The 20,684-nt window shown below is 45.7% G+C and overlaps 8 protein-coding genes across 8 annotated transcripts; 5 read left to right on the forward strand and 3 right to left on the reverse strand.

Moving 5' to 3' along the window:
• Nucleotides 1–614: 614 nt before the first annotated feature.
• Nucleotides 615–3,484, forward strand: PAAG_03150 (hypothetical protein; the record flags this gene model as incomplete). The annotated part of the gene is made up of 3 exons (XM_015844866.1): nt 615–1,021; nt 1,089–1,489; nt 1,542–3,484. The coding sequence occupies 3 exons, from the start codon at nt 615–617 to the stop codon at nt 3,482–3,484; spliced, it is 2,751 nt and encodes a 916-aa protein (XP_015702072.1).
• Nucleotides 3,485–4,699: 1,215 nt separating this feature from the next.
• Nucleotides 4,700–5,320, forward strand: PAAG_03151 (hypothetical protein; the record flags this gene model as incomplete). The annotated part of the gene is made up of 1 exon (XM_002794560.2): nt 4,700–5,320. One exon carries the CDS (start codon nt 4,700–4,702, stop codon nt 5,318–5,320), a length of 621 nt encoding a protein of 206 aa, XP_002794606.1.
• A 1,452-nt stretch (nt 5,321–6,772) lies between these two features.
• On the forward strand, nt 6,773–8,074 carry PAAG_03152 (CobW domain-containing protein; the record flags this gene model as incomplete). Its single annotated transcript, XM_002794561.2, has 1 exon — nt 6,773–8,074. One exon carries the CDS (start codon nt 6,773–6,775, stop codon nt 8,072–8,074), a length of 1,302 nt encoding a protein of 433 aa, XP_002794607.1.
• A 1,371-nt stretch (nt 8,075–9,445) lies between these two features.
• PAAG_03153 (ornithine decarboxylase) lies at nt 9,446–10,862 on the reverse strand (the record flags this gene model as incomplete). The annotated part of the gene is made up of 2 exons (XM_002794562.1): nt 9,446–10,503; nt 10,574–10,862. The coding sequence occupies 2 exons, from the start codon at nt 10,860–10,862 to the stop codon at nt 9,446–9,448; spliced, it is 1,347 nt and encodes a 448-aa protein (XP_002794608.1).
• Nucleotides 10,863–13,309: 2,447 nt separating this feature from the next.
• PAAG_03154 (hypothetical protein) lies at nt 13,310–14,544 on the reverse strand (the record flags this gene model as incomplete). Its single annotated transcript, XM_002794563.1, has 2 exons — nt 13,310–13,913; nt 14,066–14,544. 2 exons carry the CDS (start codon nt 14,542–14,544, stop codon nt 13,310–13,312), a joined length of 1,083 nt encoding a protein of 360 aa, XP_002794609.1.
• Nucleotides 14,545–15,307: 763 nt separating this feature from the next.
• Nucleotides 15,308–15,646, forward strand: PAAG_03155 (hypothetical protein; the record flags this gene model as incomplete). The annotated part of the gene is made up of 1 exon (XM_015844867.1): nt 15,308–15,646. One exon carries the CDS (start codon nt 15,308–15,310, stop codon nt 15,644–15,646), a length of 339 nt encoding a protein of 112 aa, XP_015702073.1.
• Nucleotides 15,647–16,505: 859 nt separating this feature from the next.
• PAAG_03156 (hypothetical protein) lies at nt 16,506–17,900 on the forward strand (the record flags this gene model as incomplete). The annotated part of the gene is made up of 2 exons (XM_015844868.1): nt 16,506–17,651; nt 17,712–17,900. 2 exons carry the CDS (start codon nt 16,506–16,508, stop codon nt 17,898–17,900), a joined length of 1,335 nt encoding a protein of 444 aa, XP_015702074.1.
• A 669-nt stretch (nt 17,901–18,569) lies between these two features.
• On the reverse strand, nt 18,570–19,724 carry PAAG_03157 (hypothetical protein; the record flags this gene model as incomplete). The annotated part of the gene is made up of 5 exons (XM_002794566.1): nt 18,570–18,773; nt 18,913–19,083; nt 19,200–19,303; nt 19,372–19,471; nt 19,650–19,724. 5 exons carry the CDS (start codon nt 19,722–19,724, stop codon nt 18,570–18,572), a joined length of 654 nt encoding a protein of 217 aa, XP_002794612.1.
• Nucleotides 19,725–20,684: the final 960 nt, after the last annotated feature.

A 20,684-nucleotide genomic window follows, 5' to 3' on the forward strand; every position in this document is an offset into this window, starting at 1 on the left:
CCCCCCCCCCCCCCCCCCCCTCTCCCCTCTTTGCAGTGTTTTGCTTCACGTGGAGCCATGTTCATCAATTAAAGGAAGGACGTGAGTCTTAGTTACGTTGTGTAGAATGGGTTGTTTTAATCCCATATTATTGCCAGGGGGAGCTAAAACCTAAGGATATGTTGGGCCGTACATGGATTAGCCGTTGCTGCCAGGAGGCCGCCCGCACGTCATCAGGCGAATAGATTATTAGTTACCTTATCAACTAGCTCTTCCTTCAATAGTTCCAGGAGATCAACTGGCCTCGAGATAACTACGGCTACCATAATCACGTGCCTCCCTATAACTAGTTACATACATATAGTTCAACAACCATGTTAACAATCCTCCATGTTAATCTTCCATGACCATGACTATGTAGCCAGGGGAGAGCCCCCGGAGCCAGATGTAGTACGGCAATCCTATTTCAACCTTCTTGACGTCAACTGACAGTAAACCATGGGGAACCTATGCCCTAGCTACAGGGAGGTTTGTTGTATAGAGTCAAATATACAATGCTTCCCTGCACTTTACTGATCACGTTAAACATTGGGTCCAGCCCATGAATCCCTGTGAACTTTTCTTGAGCATGAATGATGGTTATTTCGGCTCTGCATCAGGACACTGCTAGGGCGGTTAGATCAGCCCAGGTGCTTTCTGGTCCATACTCTGTCGTTAAAGAGCTTGTCGATAACGGACTTGACGCTAGAGCTACATCTATCTCAGTTGAGCTGTCAGCCAATACCGTTGGTATCATTCAGGTCAGGGACAATGGTACTGGTATCCATCCTAACGATCGCCAGCTAGTGTGCAAACGCAGCTGTACTAGCAAGCTTCGAACCGTTGATGATTTGAGAAATGTGGGTGGGAGCACGCTAGGGTTTCGTGGGGAGGCACTTGCGAGTGTCGCTGAGATGTGCGGCGGAATTCTCGTAACAACAAAGACGGATGAGGAATTAGTTGGCACTGCTTTGAGGTATGATCGTGCCGGACTTCTTATCAGGTATGGTTGGTTCCGAAAGAAGATATTCCAGACGTTGTGACGAGAAGTTTCTGACTTAAGTATCAAGTTGCACCAAATCCTCCCACCCAACGGGAACTACTGTTCGCGTGTCTGAGTTCTTGAAATTTGTTCCAGTTCGGAAACAGACTGCTTTGAAGTGTGCGTCGAAAACAATTTCCCGATTAAAGAAAATGTTGATTGCATATGCACTCTCCCGCCCTGAGATCCGGCTTTCACTTCAAGTTTTAGGGGGCAAGAATCAATCCCCCTGGATCTATGCACCGAAGAAAACCATTTCTGGTGCAGTGGTGGCCGCTGTTGGCCCAGAAGTCATTTCGCAATGCATTATAGTAGCATGGCCAGAGTCCCAAGACGGCGAAGCCAACTCGTCATCGGGGCATAAAGATGATAGTGAAACTAATCCTTTATCGATCCGGCTAGTTGCTGTAGTCCCAGGACCTGATGCTGGTGAGTGAAATACGGATTTGTTGACTTGAGATTACGTTGGCTAATTAAATAGACTGCTCAAAACTCACCCGTGCTGGTCAATTTGTTTCCATTGACAGAAGGCCCATGTCAACGTCCCACGGCATTGCGAAAGAGATCGTAAAGCTTTTCAAATGCTACCTTCGTTCAGGATCACTTTGCAATATGGATTTGACATCACCCGTGGATCCATTCCTTTTTATTCACCTACAGTACCCACTTGGTAGCTATGACGCCAATGTGGAGCCATCCAAGGACGATGTGCTTTTTGCAGCTTCAAAACTGGTTATGTCCCTGGCAGAGGACCTATTCAAAAGTGTTTATGGCGAAATTATATCGGAGGATACACCTGAGAACATCAAAGCTCCTGATAGCCGAGCCTTATCTTGCCAGGCGGGATATATCTTTGATCGTCCATTGGCAAACAACTTTCAGACAACTAAAGCCAAGGAGATGCCGTTCTTTCGACGACATATTTTGAGGAATGCAATGGAAAACGACCATTCTGTAGATCGCTCGTTTGCAAACCCATTGCAAAGGAATACGGTCAATACATCGCTAGGAAGTTCTACTGATACCGTCACCTTCTCGCGACCAAACGAAAATAATTCCCACGTTGCAAAGAATTCTCATCAGGCCAATCCGTGGATGCTGACCAGAAGCCGTTGTATCACGCTTCCTAGGGAAAATTTACAGTCTTATGCCGCAAATTCTCATCTCCTTACACCTATATGCGAGGATGACCGATTTCCGCCAGACACCGGTTTGATAAACAGAGGTAGAAGGAATTCTATTCAAGGTAACCAATCCTACCCGAACCCCTTGTCTGTGCAAGTACCAGACACGAAATTCATAAAATACGATAAGTCTCTGGACCATGTCAGAAAATCGCACATGAGCGAACTAGGCAATCTAACTCAAAAAAGCCCTTCCAAAGGGACAATTCAAAATAGAGAGTTAGGAGGGTTAGGCTGCCTAGATGCCTGGTTAAGAAATTTTCGAGATCCCAAAATCCAGCCCACCCAAGAAAACCAACAAAGTGGAATCTTGCAGGACGGTGAAGTTGGTGAGGATGGACTTATAGAACTTGTTATTGCCGGCCGGTTTGGGGAAGAGAGCAGTGATGGTCCCAGAAGTTACAACCAAAAGATTTATTCACAAGGACCACCGCCACGTGCATCGCCAAATGCCTCCGACGTCGATAGGGAGAGTACTCTCATCGAAATGCATATCGATGATATCGCACCTGTGACTTGCTCTAAACTTGATAACAACCAGAACGGGCGAATTTGTGAACCAGCAAGTAGACACCTAAGCTCTGCGTCGCAAGAGATGGTTGCTGACGCACTGGATTTTGAATACCGGAAGAGGGCTGCCATACAGGCTCAAAGAATAATGGAGCGGCAGCAGGTTTCTTCTCAGACGGCCTTCTTCTCATCAAATGGAGTTAGTCGCACTCAGACATCACAGAGTTCTCCATATCAAAATCGATATCTTCGAGCAAATGCCGATCTAGCCCAGCAAGAGCCTGATTTGCTCAGACATGAAACAGCCTTTTCACTTTGTAAGACAGAGCAACACCCAAGGACGTATTATAAGCGCATTAGGAATATCGTCCCGCAAAATGCAGCCATATCGACAGGCTTAAAATGGAAGCGGCTATTGACAAATCAATTTCCATTGGACACGACACCAGAGGCGTATAGGCTTGACGGATTCATCGTGACTTGGACAAGTGCAGATAACGAGATGTCAATACCTCCGAAAGCATTGTCAGAAACAGACGAATATATCCGAACAGGACTTGTTCCTCCATCCTCTGCATTTTTGGAGGTGCAACCAACGGAGATTGCTCAGTGGACCGCTCGACTACTGACGTTGATCCAAGAGCAATATCAATCTGAAAACCCCGGTGAAGGAATAGCCCAACTCGTTTTCGATGAGATTTCAACATCGCATGCAACAGCACTCCCATAAACAGAAAATCTTCCTAATCTCAGCTGTTGGTTTCTACCTGTCTATTTCTGTTCTATTCAACTTGACAGTGCTATATGGCTCAATCCGTTTTATGTTTTCGTCACGGAGTGTCTCGTTCCCTATTATTTTTCCATGATGGTTTGACGAATATATCGTTATCAAAGACGGCATGGCATGTATGCACAAATATACTTACAGGTGACAGATTGAGTAAAAGGCGACTTTTAATCGGTTTTGTGGTTTATTCTAGTCGTTTATTATCTCTCCCTCTCTCTCTCTCTGTGACATCGTTAGTTTTCCCCCGTAGCTCTAGCGAGGTTGTTGCTGCACTCCCGTGAACATTCTCGAGAAACCTCGGCTTCCATTCAAATGTTCCTATGACGTCATTTCAGGACCACACGAACAGGGAGCGAAAACCCGAACCGGGATATCTGACATTTGATATTAGAAAATGAAAATAAAAAGGTTCAGGGATGGCGAAGCGAATCCGCAAGTGCATCACTCAAACCAATTAAATGGCTACTTTATCCCGTCCACTCCCATAACGTGATTATCTTTTGGACGTTTCAATCCCGTTGCATCCGGCCCAACATCTTTCCCCTCCAACGCAGCCCCACCAGGGCCGTGATTGAATTGGATATAACAGTTGCAGGTGAGCCCTTCCTACATTCTCTATTATCAGCAAAGGAAACAAAATGAATATTTACATAGCTAGTTACCAGGGAAGTGAAGAAATGATAACTCAAATCCATTTGGGGACGCCGTGTGAAAACTGTTTAGATTGGTTCGATCTAAACTTTCAGGACCGATCCTTTTGACTGGCTCCCTCCACCCGGAGTTCACCCTGAGCAAAACTAACAGGGGTTTGCTGGCAATATGAAATAATGCCAATATCTTAAAGAAACATGAAACTTAAAACGCTTTCTTCCGGTCCTCGGGTTGAATTGAAATGACCTCCACAGGGAAGGTTTAGACCGAGAATGACACAACGGTTAACCAGCGGCCAAGTGAAAAATCTCAAGAGAGAGAGTGGCCTGTAAAAAGGTGGAAGACCCGTGCATGCCTGTGACACACCAAACAAATCCAAGCTTTTTACATTCAAAGGGAGAGCAAAGTCTTCCACAAAGAAAAAGAAATTTCGCATCTTCTAAATATTGGTTCAACCCAACCCCAGTGCACCTCATTTTCTCCATTGAAAGCATTCCTGCAGCCATCATGACAGTTGCAGAAACACAAAACGAAAAGGCCCAGGTAAACCCTGAGGTTCAGCCCGTACAGAAGACATGGAAGCAGCCTTCCCATCCCGACACCATAGCAATCCGATCATCACCTGTTCTCGCTTCGAACTTGGGTTCCTCGACAGGGCCTTTATTCAACCTCACCGCCGTTGCGAGAAAAGATATTCCAGCCAATACTCTTCTCGCTAGGAACACCTCCACCACGCTCGCATCAGCAAAGGATTACTCCACTGTCCAAATCTCGCCAAGAGATCATATCAGGCTGAACTCAGATCTCCTATACTGCAATCACTCCTGCGACCCCAATGTCCGTTTTGTAACGTCAACGCTAGCCACACCTAGCAGAGGGTTGGAAAAACAGGTTGCCGGTGCGATTGAGGTATGGAGCATCCGAGATATTCCGGCCGGAGAAGAGTTACGATTCTTCTACCCAAGCACAGAATGGGAAATGGCACAGCCCTTTAAGTGCTCATGTGGCGCAGAGAAATGTCTCGGGTCAGTTGACGGGGCTAAAAATGTCCCTGTGGAGGTTTTGAGGAGATACTGGCTCAGCGGGCATATTGAATCTTTACTGGGTGAGAGAGAGGGTTTGAGTTGATTTGCTCTAGGGGGCTGGTGTTGCGATTCTTGCACTTATTGAGAGGGTCCGGGGGAGGGGGTTGGGAGGAGGTAATTATGTGTTTAAAGAGCGACAAAGGAGTGAGCCTTCGGCCCTTCCCTCTCTTTCGGAGTTACAAAAATAAGTGGAAGAAATGAAAACAGGGGAGAGGTGGATAATAAGAATAAAAAAAAACCCGGTCCCAATCCCCATCTAGAGAGAATAATTACGCTATTTGGGTGTGATATATACCTCCAGCGTACATAGCATATCGGATGAGGACTTTGAAAATGTATAGATCAGGACGGGGTTGCACATACATACTGCTTTATTTCCTTCCATGCATCTTTGACGTGACCGGCTTCTAGCAGCGACAGACCCTAACCCCAATTGATTTAGGAGACACGAGTCCATATTCCTGAAGATATCATATGGATATTTTCTTCTGAGGAAAGGGGCAAATGAAAGGATAAAAGGGGGAGAAGAGAAATCAAAACGACTTAATCCAGTGATTCCACGTCCCAGTTAAGGAGGCGATTCAATTACAGCTGGTAGTTATAGCTTGGAACCTGTCTTCACCAGGGTGGATTTTGCTAAGCAGATCGAGATCGAGACTCTCTGGCGAACATCATGAACCTGACATACAAATGCCAAACTCAGGAGCTCGGATGACACTAGCTTTTCCGTAGCGATCTTTGAAATAACGTACGACAGGTGCCGATCATGGAGTTCCACCGCCAGTTCGTTATACGACTACCCCCACAGCTGTGCTCGTATTCAGGGAGGGTCCTATCTAACTGCTTGAGCGCTGAGGAAATCCATCGCAGCAGATTTGTGGGATTTTCTGGGGAACTGAGTTCCCGACCATCATGCATAGAGACTACGTGTACACCAGAGCGAGAACCTGCGCCAGGTGTTGTTGAAGTAACCGCGGGGTTGGGATTGACAAACTAGAAATTGAAAATATCAAATTTGAAAAGATTTCTTCTATATATCACTGCGTTGGATTATCTCTCTGTCTCTCCTCTATTTCTCTACTGAGCAGACCAATTGGAGAACTGTATATGAACCGAATTCAATCACATAGAACTCGGATAGTTATACAAACATATATAGAGGTATTAAACAAACTGAAAAAGCTAACCCACGCACCGGTTAACAGAGTTCATGATTGTGGCAAAGCCCCATCAAATGACATCACCATCAATCAGCCTGAACCCTCTCCTAGCTATGTTCAAGATTTCAACTCGCCTAGGCGCCTTGGACTAACTATTGCGTAGTGCACAGCACATAAATACACACACACATACATTATACAACGATGATCTCAACGATTCAAATGTGGAGTGTACAAAACATCAAAATACTCCATTAGCATAGTTATCCCCCCCCTCCCCCTCCATCTTCCTTTCCCACGACCATTACGATCACAACCACGCCACGCCCGCGACAATGCCATATCATTCCATTCCCATAACCATCATCACCGGTTTTCTCGGAGCTGGAAAGACAACCATCCTCCTTAACCTAATCCCTCAATTGCCCCCTGACTACCGGCTGGCTCTTCTGAAAAACGAGTTCGGTGACCTAGCTATCGATTCCCAAATAGCCTCAGCAAATTCCATTTCGGGGATCCGCGAGTTACTTAACGGATGCATCTGTTGCAATCTGGTAGGGCAACTGGGCGATGCCCTTCTCCAACTGCGTGATGAGGTAAAACCAGACCGCATCGTTATAGAAACGAGCGGCAGTGCATTCCCCGCCACGATGGCCATGGAAGTGAATCGGGTCTCCCGCGAGAACAACGGCCTATTCGTGCTCGACGGTGTCATCAGTGTTATTGACGTGGAGAACTGGAAAGGATACGAAGACACGTCATACACGGCAAAGTTGCAAGCGAAATACACGGATCTGGTTATTTTCAATAAGTGGGAAGATGTACCGGAGGAGCAGTTTGATGCATGTCTGGACCGTGTGGCGGATCTGGAGCTGGACACGGCGTGGGTGAAATCTGCTAGGGGGGTCGTGGATAAAGACTTGCTGCTCGGGATCGATGGAGCGTTATTGGCGAAGGAGATATCTGATCGGGGACATTCGTCCTTGGACCTCGTGCTGTTAAATGGGGCAGATGACACGGTTGCGAAGGAGGCTTATATACAAGAGCATAGCTATGGACTTGGGAAGCCACTGGAAAACGAGCACCAGTCTGAAGTAGACGTCCTCTCTATCTCTCTTACGAGCACTTGCCAGTTCGATACGGTGAACCAGGAGGCATTGGCTACTCTTCTCCTGTCTGCGCCCAAGGATGAAGTCTACAGGATAAAGGGCATTATTCAATTCCCAGCCGATGCCCCTCCAGAAGATTCGTCAGGCCAGACGGCGGGTGCACCTACACCTATTCCAACACCAGCACCAACAGCTGAGTCAACGGGAGGCGCCTGCGCAAATGGAACTCCCGCAACCGCGACCGGAGAAAACAACGCTAAAACGCAGAATTATATTCTGAACTGGGCTTTCGGTCGTTGGACCTATACCCATTCACCTGCATCGATAGGGAACACTACCGATAACAGCGCGGAAGATGGTGCGTCATTGACACCCGAGAAATTCAGCATTGCGCGCATGACGCTTATTCTCTCCAGAGGGGAATCTCATAAATGGACGCGGAAACTGGAAACAGATGGGCTGTTGGAAATTGCGGGTGAGAATCCACAAAAGAAGAGGGGATCGGTGAAGGTGGAGCGCATTGGTTGACAGGGCTACTATATACTTGAGATCAAGAGATGTATGGTTGTATGTGAATCTGTGCCGTATAACTACTCCACGATTGCATACAGTTCATACAGATTCTATTCCAACCTAATGAGACCCGTGTGGATTCGGTGAAGTTTGGTGATAGAGACAACAGGGGAAGGAAAAGAGTTAGAGGATAAATTGCTGTGTTGCCTGAAAGCAATCAAGAAGGATCATTAAATATAAACCTGCACTTCCCCACCCCTAGAATAGTTAATCCAAGCTCAATAATAATATCTACCCTTTATCTCGTCAGTTAGACAAATTAAACAAACTTTGGTCCATAGTTATATAGCTGCTCTCCTCTCATCAATATTACATTTTCTTAAGTTTATCAACATGGGCTATGATAGCTATGTGTATCTCTTCCCATCCAATTGTGTGGTTTATTCCATTTGCTATATATTATTTATACAACATAGACCAACCTCCCTGGTGTGACAAATTTCAGCCGGAGCTAACTAGTTATACTTTCCCCCGCATCGCCGGGACCTTAATAAAGAAAATAATTAGCCTATACTTGCTATATGTATATGTATCTGCGAACAACAAACGCCGAGCTGCAGCCATCTGAAGAGCCGATCGAAGTGCGTTATAGTAGCTATGAGTGTTCAGAGTGTCCTTCCGCCATTCAAGGTTTCGAATCCCATTTTCCCTCCCCTCCATTTTGAAACGCTCGCAAGCGCAGGGGAAGCGGAATTCCATGAGCATTATGTGGAAGATATGGAGTCGAAGACGCAAAGAACCATCTTGGTTCCCAGTTCGTGGCGTTCTGTTCTCTGCTTACCGGAGTAGAAGAAGATAAAGAGGGACATGGGATACGGCTTGAAACGCATGTACGTGAAAAAGATTACTTCTGATTGTGTGAAGAGGAATGTTTCTTATCAGATGAATTGGAGACCATATCATAGTATCCGCGGAGGTCCATCAACACGTAGATCTCAAGATTAATGAAAACGAAAGAAATCGACTCTTTTTTTTTTTCTTTTTTCTTATTTTTTCTTTCTTTTTTTTTTTTTTTCCTTGCCAAAAAGAACCAAAATCAATCATCCAGACATGTAGCAGCCAAGCTCTTTACTTCTCTGAACGCCCACATGGCCGGATGATCCCCATAAGAACGACAGACAGTATGATCCAAAAGGGTTTCATTGCTTTTATTTCATTAAAAAAAATAAAAATAAAAAAAATAAAAAAGGTACAAAAGAGGCCCGAGATTACTTCAACTTGCTAAAACAAAAGGGAAGAACCCATCAAGTAAATCTGCATATGAACATTAGAAATTAATCAAGGCTTTATCCACCAACGCATCATCTAACCGATCTCAACACCTTTTCAAAGGTCGTTCGAGAATTCCAACAAAGCGGTGGCACTTGGCTCAGTTGAGATGTATATGACCTCATGCTTATCGGTGAACCCATTGAAACGCGTTGCGCTGCACTTGGTATATGCGCCCATGTTCTCGAAATAAAGCCAATTTCCGACGTCGAGAGCTCCAGGGAGGGCAATACGCTCGCAAATCAGGTCAATGCCATCACAAGTTGGGCCCCATATGGAGTACTCGATTGGTGCACAGACTCTGCTTTCCATGGTTAAAATCTGAGGCACGGGGTGCTGGTGGTCAAAAATTATGTTGGAGAAGTTGCCATAGACACCGTCGTTTAAATAAATCATGTAAGCCTCGGTAGCACCAGCCGTAGAGTCGGAGTCAGACATCTCCAGGCTGACGTCACGACGAGCAATTACATTGACGGCCAATGTGAATGCTGATGCAACATAGTAGCGTCCGGGTTCAGCAATGATACGAATATGAGGTGGGAAATACTCGTCAAGAGCATCACTGAGAGTAGAAGCAAACCGCTCAAAGGTATCCTCAGAGAACCCGCCACCGACATCGAGGACCTTGAGATCGAAGCCAACCTCAGCAGCCTGGTCGAAAACGAAACGGGAGTCTTCGACCGCTTTAACAAACGATTTGGGGTCTTCAGCACCTGATCCAACGTGGAAGCTGACGCCAATGACATTGAGCTTGAGTTCCTTTGCTAGTTCGAGTAGAGAACGCGCAACGGAGAGGGAGGCTCCGAATTTCATGCTCAGGCGGCACAGGCTGGCAGAATCGTCCGTCAAGATGCGCAGATACAGCTCAGCGTCGGGGCACATTTCCTTGATCTTGTACAATTCATCGGAATTGTCAAATGTCATTTGTTTGACTCCCACTTGGGAAGCATAGCGGAGAAAGGACTTCGTCTTGCACGGCTGGGCATAGATGATGCGGCTTGGGTCCACGCCCACATCAAGAGCATAGTCAATCTCTGCTTTTGACGCGCAGTCGAAGCCATTTCCCAGTTGAACCATAAGGCGAAGGATTTGAGGGTCGGGGTTGCATTTGACGGCTGGAAGAGTTGAGTTAGTCAGGATTCAAGAGTCTCGAAACAGGGCACTGGGGGTAGTTAAATCACATACCATAAAACGGTTTCACACGTCCTAAATTCTTCTTCCAGCGGATGTGCTGGCGATAGACTTGGCCCAAATCCGCCACATAAAAGGGATCTTCCTCGCCAGGGTGGCAATTATGGATATCGATTTCTGAAACCTTCTTCTTCAAAATATCGAAGATCAGATCCTTGGAGGCATCTCTTGCTTGAAACAAATCGAACCCGCCATGGTGGGTGGAGGACTTGTAGTTATTACTATCATCTGGATAATTTCGGGTCACATATATATCATGAGGCGCGAAGACAAAAGGTGCCATAACCTTGCAAAGGTATAATGACGAGTTTGGTTTTGTGTGTCTCGACCGTGCACGTATAGTGAATTGATATAGAGGTTGTTTTCCCCTCTAAGGAGGGATTGATAGATGATGCTCTAAAGGCGTGGAGAAGAGCTCGTGTTAGGGAGGTCGAAATGTTTCAACACAACCGAAATTGACTGGACCTAGCCTCCTCGACTCTTCCTCCTGAAGAGGAAGAACCTGTAGAGAAGTCCTATGCGGCAGCTTAAATTTTTGGGCAACAAGGGGGTTGTGGGCAGAGAGAACGAAAAGCACAGAAGGTGGGTTCCGAAGAACTTTCCGTAGGAGAGCCCAGTGAGCAGTTAAAAGTATTGAGACGCTAGCAAAAGGTAGAGGAGCAGAATGAGGACGGTAAAAGGATCCGGCGGCTTCTGAAGCCGTTGTGGGCAGGGTGCCTTTGGTGTTTGTCCCAAAGGCGAAGGTTCTCTGTGAGAAAAGTTGCGGAAGCGAGGTCAAGATAGGGCTAAGCACACACATCAGACAAACGGGTTCTTCAAGCAAGCAGATGACGGGTGGGATGTGGTGCAACGGGAAGAAAACAGAGCATCCAGGACAGCGTGCAGTTGCACAGCTTTCATTACGAGTGGCACAGGATGGCTGCTGTCATCGACTAATTCAACCCATCCGAAGAGAGAACTCACCTTGAATTTTAAAAGTGGACACCTTGTTGTCTTGTCAAAGGTGTTCAAGTTGGGTGAAAAATAGATGGTTAAGCAAGCTGGAGGGCAGGCGGCGGACTCGACAGATATATTAATATATGTAGCTGACGCACGCCAGAAGGGAGATGAGGGGATGTTCAAGACAATCACAGCGAAGTGTAATGATGTGTTTGGTGGTGTCTATCAAAATGGTTGAAGTGGAGGTTGATGTCGTTAGAAGGAAAAAAGGCGGGCGTGTGGGACAGAAAGTTGAGTTTTTTGTGGTTGACGAGTTTGTGTGGGAACAGAAACGCGCCCGAAGTCTCAGCATCCGCCAAACGGAAAAAGGATAAAAAGGGCAGAAAGTGGGCAGAAACAGTCGCAAAATTAAAATTTACAAAAGAGCTAGTTACAGAATTACAGAATCAAAGGAACAAACAGTGTGGCTGGAACACTTCTGTAGCCAGCCAACCAGACACCATATTTGTACCTTGCCGTCCGTAACTATGGCCTGCGCAAGCATCTATGCAACCTGGAAATTGGGAAATTCTAATTCAGTCGAGTACGGAACAAATTCAACGAAACGGGCTTTCGTTCCATGCTTCCCCTTGCCTGCGCTGCCCCATGGTTAGTTATGTTACAAACTATATAGAACTTCGGCGTCCGGGCTAAAAGACTGCTGCTGACGGAACCAGGAAGAGTCCTAGTTATGAGAAATAATAATAAAATAGGTCCTTGTATGTATCATCTCCACTTCCTTGACCCGGATCGTGGATATTTGTTGGATCATAGGACGTGGCAGCGAGTATCATTATTGGGTCTTGGAAACCCCTCCCAGGAAGAACCTGAGCACATCCATCCATTGGGATAGGGCGTGGCAAAAGGAGTTGAGACGCCGTGGTAGTTTTTTTAGAGTTCCAGCGGGATCCATTACTTGTAATTGAGGGTTGCTAACAAACAATAATGACAACTTGCTATCTTCACTTCGGCATATCTTGGACGCAAGAGATGCATATTATCATTGCTATCAAGTATTCCTCAATTATTTTTTTTCTCTTTCTCTTTCTTTTCTTTTCTTTTCTTTTCCTTTTTTTTTTTTTTCGGGAGGAAGAGTTTATCAGTCTTGCAGCCGCTTTGCAGGAAACCGAGACGACGATCAACAGGAGCAGACATGCAGAGCGTGTCACCTCTGCCAGAGATTCTGCGATTTGCAATTCGTGTGTTCCAGTCCTGTTTAAAAAATAATACGCCCTCCTGTATGGTTGTAGACTAGAACCGCCAGCTCCGCAGGCAGCCACACTGCGACTTCAACAAAAACAACAAAAACATTCATCGTTTCCCTCCAATCCAGACCCTTCGTATAACTAACTTAGTCTTCTTAAGAATATCTATGTAAGCTGCGAGAACGGAGCGGTGAGCGACAAATCGTAGCAAATTTTCCATGTTCTGAGTCCTGACCAGGGATTTCGCTTTCTTTTTCTCTTGTCTCTCGCGCTGCGATTTTTGGCCTCCATGCAGCCAGTCGTGGCTCCATCTATCAGCAATCCAGGAACTTTAAAAAAAAAAAAAAAAAAAAAAAAGAGAGAGAGAGAGAGAGAGAGAGAAGGCTATGGCTCAGTTCACATATATGAGGGATTTTCTCGTCCAGAGATCAATCAGCCATCTGGTTGTTCACTATTATTGCCCGATGTCGTAATCTCTAAAAGACCCTTCCTCCCCCGCTGCAGAGCAAATGCAGGCTGCGGAACCCTGAAGCAACAGTCCGCATAATCAACTATCGACCGGGGAATCTTTACAGAACGCATAGAGCTCGATATCGACCGACTCATTTTCTGAACCTAGGCTAGGCAGCGGGATAACAGTGCGATTGTTGATTTCAAAGCTCGCGGTTTTCATTAGGTCAAAGAACGAATCTTCACTGTCATGACGTTTTTTCATAGACACCAGCACTATTGCGGTACGTGATATTTGTACCAGAGTTGTAAGCATGCGAACTAGGACTGGAAGACTGTCCGCATTATACGTGCAATCCGACACAAGAATCAGGTCATAAGTGTGTTTAGCGATGTCATCAGGTACACGTTGATCCCAGTCAAGCACCTGAAATCGCGCAGCCGAAAAACTCGCAAAAGAAGCACATTCCAAATTGCGTCCCACGATATCCTGGACCTCTTCCAGGTCGGTTAGCAGTACAAAGCTGTGGGGTACTATCTGGGCTATTGAAATTCCGACAATCCCGCAGCCAGTGCCTAATTCGATGACGCGAAGTTCCCTGGTTTTTCGCTCATAGAATAGCTCTTGAAGTTGTGGAATTGATCCTTCCCGGCGCATGTATGCATTCTGAATTTCCATCACACATCCCAGCGCGGCGTCCCTGTATTTATTTTTCTCCAAGTTAGATGTATTATGAAGCAGGTATGTATATGTATGGACAGCGCTTCGTACGGAGTATTTACAGAACTATACGCGACCAACCAGCCACCTAGTATGGAAGCAGACAGGGCGGATAATATCTCTTGGACTTACCAAATATGCCGCGCAATGCTATTCCCAGTCTCTTCCCACGTTCTTAACTGAGGTCCAATTTCCAGTTTGAACCGCCTCTCAACTAGCCGATCAGCCCGCAGAGCACCATTCATTCTAAACTCAGCACTCCAGGCGGTAACAATGCTTGGAGCTTTGGACGGCTCCAAACGGTCAACAAGACCACCACTGGCATCCCCGACACTCAGTCTAGCAGCCTGATTCGCAACGGGAAGCTGGCACGGACCCAAAACAATCTTCAATTCTCGATTCCCGGCTTTCCATGAGAATGTCTCCTCGAATGGAGTTGGTATCCCGCTGCTGATGTTGGTAAACTGCAAAATGGAGATAAGTTTAGCGTCTTCTGCAAGGAACGAGTCCCCCAGGTCTGTCGTGATAGTGACCAATGTTTCAATGAAGCACTCGCCTTTGGAAGACACCACTATTTTGGGGGGCTTGAGAAATCGGATATAATGCGGCATAGCTCCAGTGTGATGACAAAATTAGTGTAAATCTTCAATGTCTGAACAGCATGACATAGCTTCTTTGTTAAGGTCAGATGCTTGCTTCTATACAATAATTGCACAGGAATGTAACATTTAACTATTAGATTGAATACACAGAGTTTCTGTTTTTTGCTACACTGCTTCTTCTTGATTGTTTCTGATCATTCTCAAGCAAAGAGAGAGAGCATCAACCCTTTCAATGCGAAATGAGGTTTGACAGGTTTGACCAAGATGCAAACAGAGCAAACCCTGTGTCCAAGCACAAATTAACTACGTCTAATATCAAACCAACGTTTGTTCAACTACCAAACAACTTTAGAATAGTCTTGCTAGATATGGTTTGCTGTTAACAGCTTCAAGGGATTTCTTCAATCAGAACTTAACAAATTGGTCATTTGCCATTCTCTAGTGGCTACCTAAGTTAGTCACTGGTTAACTCGGCATGCGCTTGGCGGAAGCGATATTTATGCAAATCCATTGGCTTCATGCTACGGTCCTCTTATATGAAGCACCATGCAGGCATCAATTGGATTCGCGATACCGATCGCCGACATGTTCAGGGGGGATTGTCGTATGGCTGGGCATCATATACTATCCTGATGGATGGCCTTTGGAAAAGTGATTACGGGTATATGGCTCGCTCGCTTTTTCGTTGCGTCCCGTATCCAATTTCATCACTGGATTTGGAAAACTATTTTCTTGCGTTCGCCTCTTCTGCACGGCTGCGAAAGTTGACACAATGCAACAGGAGAAACAAAACACTTCGTCAAAACTTCCTGCTCAATCGTCTTTAGGGACCTCAAACAATCATGAAAGCAACTGCACAAATGCCGATGTAAGAGTCAAATATTGTAAATATCCGCCTGGTGAGTATCCTGCCTTTCAGCTCGATCCTCCAGAAGCAACCCAAACGACAACGTCGAGCCGGCGTTCTGCCGTTGGTTTCCCTCCAAAACCAAAATCACTATATCCATCATCCATTCTCTGTTTGGCTATGGTCGTGAGAGGGGATATCGGATATCTCACTGCTTCACTCGCACAAAAGCAAGGCATCTTCGCAAACCAATCCTCAGGGTGACTTATCCGGGATCTATTTGGTGGTAAAATGGGGTATCTCTATTTGCACTCTTGTAGAGCCAATCTGCGTTGGAACATTCGTGATACCGGTGAATAAGCTGCAGCTAAAGCAGAAAACCTTGCCGTAAGAAAAAGGCTTTTGGACCGCTAAAAAATGAAGTTTCCTTATTGAATATATTTACTATGTCTCGAATATATTTCCTTGAGATACATAATGCTGCCCACTATATCCAAAATGAGCCATGGATTTGATGAAAGAGAAGGAAATCTCCGAACACTGCTTTTGAAAATAAAGCTATGGGAGATATAGAATGCGATGAGAGCTCACAAAATACAATCGCAGCACCGGCTAATATCATCCCGCGAATGGATAAAAAAAATTAAGGTTCAAGCTCTTAAGGCCTTTGTTAGTTATCCTCAATAGCACAAAAGTATTGGCAAAGTGGTAGATCACGTGCTTTGAAGTCGAGCCGCGCTATATTTGGATACCGTAGCAGGTTTAGCCCAGGCCCAAGCCTCAATCTGCGGCATCATCCATGACGCTTTGCGCTTAAACGAACAAGGAATGACAACGACAAAACAATGACGGTCTTCAATCTTGTAGGCTTCCAACTTCCCCTTCACCATCTTCTTCATTAGGGGAGATTCAGCTGTCGGTGCAGAAGATGCCGCTACTTGCCATTGCACATAATCTTACCCTGCGCTTTGAATATTGAATCATCTCTGCGCCCATTGACAACAACAACAACAACAACAACAACAACAACAACAACAACAACAAACTGATGTTCCTGCAAGTCTGATCACCAGTCGATACAGGCTGCGGCATCATCTTGTGCCTCACTTCAAACACCGCAAACATGATGCGCCCAAGCGATCCCCGATTCCGCCAAACCATCAACCAGATCTCTCAGAACCTCGAATCCGCCAATGAAACTGCCCAAGAAGGCATCTATACCTTTTCGCATAACTATATCGGCCCGTGCTTTACGAGCATAAAGAACAACGTTCAGTCCTGTACATCATGTTGTTTCCCCAGCCGCGAGGACCAGTTACGTCGTCGTAGACGTGGCAGGTCAAGAGGTCGAGCAGAGCTCAACTTTGATTTCTATGATGACTGGGACTACGATGAGGATGCTACGGGAGATGCATTGTTAGGCTGGGGAAACGATGAATTGGATAGGCTTCTGGCTGGAAGTGGTGGGGCACGAAGCTCAGCTGAGCAGCCACGAAGTAACCGCCGCATGAGCTATGGTGCTCGTGGTGGCCTTCGAAAAAATACTGGGTTGCCAAATGAAGAAAGACACGACCCCACTGTTATACCTAGTTCTTCTTTCCTTGGATTTTTGGAACGCTTTTCCTGGCGGATAGGGGCGAGAGGAATAAGATACAGGCCTTCTGCGGCCGACTTGCAAGAAAACCCAGGAGGTGTACGACGGGATACTTTGGAGGCGGAACCTTTAATTGAGGGGAGCGATGGGAGTGACCAGGAGGGATCGAAAGATGATGAAGGTCTACCTCCGATGCAAACGAGATCGAGGAGTGAAACACAGTCATCGCGTGGAACAAGCAACTCCTTAAGCTCACGGGGTGATCTGATACCTAGTGAAGAAGAAGACGCTGTTCCTCTTGATGATGAGTTTGCAATGACACTGAGCCGTCGCGACACTGGGGGCTCGGGATCGCAAGAACCGCCTTCCGCCAGTATGGCTGCTTCCGGAACTTCGATGAAAACTACCTTTTCATCCAAAGATTCGAGAATATCCGGCAAGGCGGAAGGGAAACGAAGGAGGAATTCTAAAAGAAATCCCTCTTCAACATCCCCACGGTCACCGTCGCCTAATGGTGAAATGATAGAAACTATGCAAATTCCCTCTATGCTAGACCTTAAGAGAGAGGAGGAGCAAGCTCAATATGACGAAGAAATAGAGATCGAGCGGAAACGACAGGCTGCGCAAAAGCTGGCACGATCACGTGGACTATCTATAAATACAGATTATCGAGGGGTACGTTTTCCTGTCTCTATATCTTCATTCGCTGACATTTGCTGACCATTTGTCCACCAGCCTGAAAATGAAAATGACAATATCCAACAAAGTCTGCAACACGAGCAACGCCATGATGACCCAATTCAAGAAATGCCTTATCCCACGCGGAACATACCCCTTACATCGCCGGGGCAGATTTCACAATCAACTGAGTGTGACGGCCCACCTCCATCATCAGGCGCAAACCCTCCGGAGAGAGAACCATGACCAATATACTGACATGATTACCGAATTGGACGAACTTGTCACAGTGTTGTTCTCGTGAGGCCAGCAATGAGTGACCCGCATTTTGTTTTTCTTTCACTCTTCAGTCCCGGTTCTTACACCGTTATAGATACCCAATTCCAATTTTCACCTGACTTTGGCAGGATGTAGATTTACACACCATTGATCATCCCTTTACACTCCATGTCTACCGATGTGTGAGTAGTAAGGAAACGGAAAATAGCTTTTGAATTTCGCGGCACCTTTCTAGCTTTTCACAAGTGCCCCTTTACTTTATTTTGCTCTTTCTTCTCCTCTTCTCGATTTATGTAAATACCTTCTGGGATATATGGTAGATGAAATGATTGCTCTTTTTTTTTTTTTTTTTTTTTTGTGTGTGTGTGTGTGTGTGTGTGTGCATTATTCTATCTAGTTCTTCTGGCCCGATAAAACATCACTCCCCGAATTGCTGGCTACTGTAAGCCATATGAATTGACGGCTGATTTTTGCTAGGGTATCAAGAGGAAACTAAACATAACGACGCTGCTTCTTAGAGCCGCTGGAGGGTTTTAAAAATTGGCACAGATGCATACATACATACATCTACACATAGGTTCATGTTATTTAAGTATTCGTAGAGAGAACACCCGATCGCCATCTCATTTTCATTTTTCACATCATAGCCTTAAATCCCTTGTCAGATGTGGTATCCAGGTCTAAAAATGCCGCAACCTGGCCCATATGGTCAACTCCCCAAAAACACTCAGTCTCCCCGCGGCCGTTGGTACATTCGAACCAAGGAAGGCCAAAGGAGCCGCTTTCCACAGCCTTGTCGCTATTGGCGATCAAACGGTCCTTCATGGCTTGTGTAGACGACTAATATTTGAAATCTCTTTCAGTTATACAGCAGTTTTTGAGAATAAATGGGATCAATTTTTCCACAACATAACTTCCCTCATTATCCCCTTCCAATTTTTTTTTTTTTTTTTTTTTTTTTTTTTGTTAGAGTACGTACCTTAGCCAGCGCATCTTCGGCAATCTCCTTGCCCACAGCAGATTCTAGAACGGGGAGGTAAGTTTCTGGGTTGTTGATCTTTGAGTTGCCTTCGACCCAAAACGCCTTGTATAAGGCATCGAAGCAGGATGGTAATTTTGCTTCTGGAATGGCGCAGAGGGCCCGTTGGACCTATTTGAAATTTATCAGTCATTTTTCATTTTTTTTTTTTTTTTTGCTTTGCATTTGTTCTGTTTCTGCCCCGGATTTAAGATAGCAATAGTTCCAAGGGGAGAAAATCGACATACACTCAATGTCAAAATGGGGAATCCGTCAGGAGAAGTAGGATACATAGGCACATTGAGGTGTTTCGCCCAGCGCTTTCGCTCAATGTTTGTCCATGTGCCTTTGTCTGTTTGGGTGAGCCAGGGTTAGTTTCTAACGAATAAAGTGAAGTCATGAAAGCTGGAGCAAACGTACTTTTGATGTTAATGGGCGAAGGGTTGTTGCATGCCTTTAATATTCCACCGAGGAAGACGGGGACATAGGTCATTTCACATTTTGCGAAGACGGAGGAGTGCTATGGAGGTGAAATCAGTGACGTTATTTTTAGAATAAATATAGTTATTTGTCAAGGAGATGCATGACGCTGCTTAAGTATTCTGTTGATGTCGGGTGTAGGCAAATCATTCACAGTATCAATGCGTATCATGAAAACATATTGCGGCAACCTTCTCACTTGTAGTTAATCGACATACTCTGGTAACATAATATGCAATATAAGCAAAAGGACTGACAATGTCCAGATATAGAGTGATCTTGGGAGGGGGCATAGCTGGGATGAGATATATTCTCTGTACAGAGTACAGTAGCTAGTAGTTGACACTCCTTTTGAAGTTTCGGATGCCGTCAATCGGTCGAGATGGTGATTTGTGGTTTTTGAGCTGTTAACTATAGTTATACAACTGTATATTTATCCGATCTTGAGCTTGTCACCTCAACGATGTACCATTTGATTGCGCCCATGTTTCAACGTTGAAACCCCAAGTTTTCGGTTCCCATTAACCACAAGATTTGTTAATTTTGCTGGACACTAAGAGAGTGTTTACTCTTGGACAAACGGAGGAGATTCGCCGATTTTCCCGTCTTCCGCTCCCGGGAACCTATCAACCTACCTACCATTAAACCCAATCGTTGGCCTCTTCTCTCCGAGTGATCTGGCTTGGAGAATAAGTTCCAAGGTTCTCAACATCTATTGCACTCGTGTTCGGATCCTGGGTACTTGTTATTAAAGCCCGACAACCCGAGCGAGGGGTTCACGAATTTGTCAGCGTCATTGGGAATGACCCGTTTCCTGCTTCATGGAAGCATTGCAAAATCAAATCGAATGCTGCTGAGCCGAGGCTGATCTCAGAGGTCTTACGCTGGTTTTGCACGATCGTAAACTCTCAAGGTTGATTTGCTGTTTAGCCTATGAGTTTTGTGTCTGGAGTTGACGACAGCATATCACTCTATTTACTTCCCAAAGACAGCACTAGAGGGTGTCGAAAAAGCCCCCCCCCCCCGGGACTGGTGCTAGGTGGGCTACAATGCACATTATTTGCAGCTGGGACCATCATCAACGGATTGTGTGCCAGCTGCGCGGTGATCTGATCCAATTGGCAATCTGCTGCAGCAGCAGCAGGCAACAAAGCCAACGGCTAAGGAACGCGCCTCTTGTATGGATGTATACTACTCATCCAACCACCGTCATGTATGGCAGCTTGTTTCGCTCTCGCTGTCATGTTTACTGC

The sequence above is a fragment of the Paracoccidioides lutzii genome (genome assembly GCF_000150705.2).
Source record: "Paracoccidioides lutzii Pb01 unplaced genomic scaffold supercont2.8, whole genome shotgun sequence".
In the NCBI taxonomy this organism is placed as follows: Eukaryota; Fungi; Ascomycota; class Eurotiomycetes; order Onygenales; family Ajellomycetaceae; genus Paracoccidioides; species Paracoccidioides lutzii.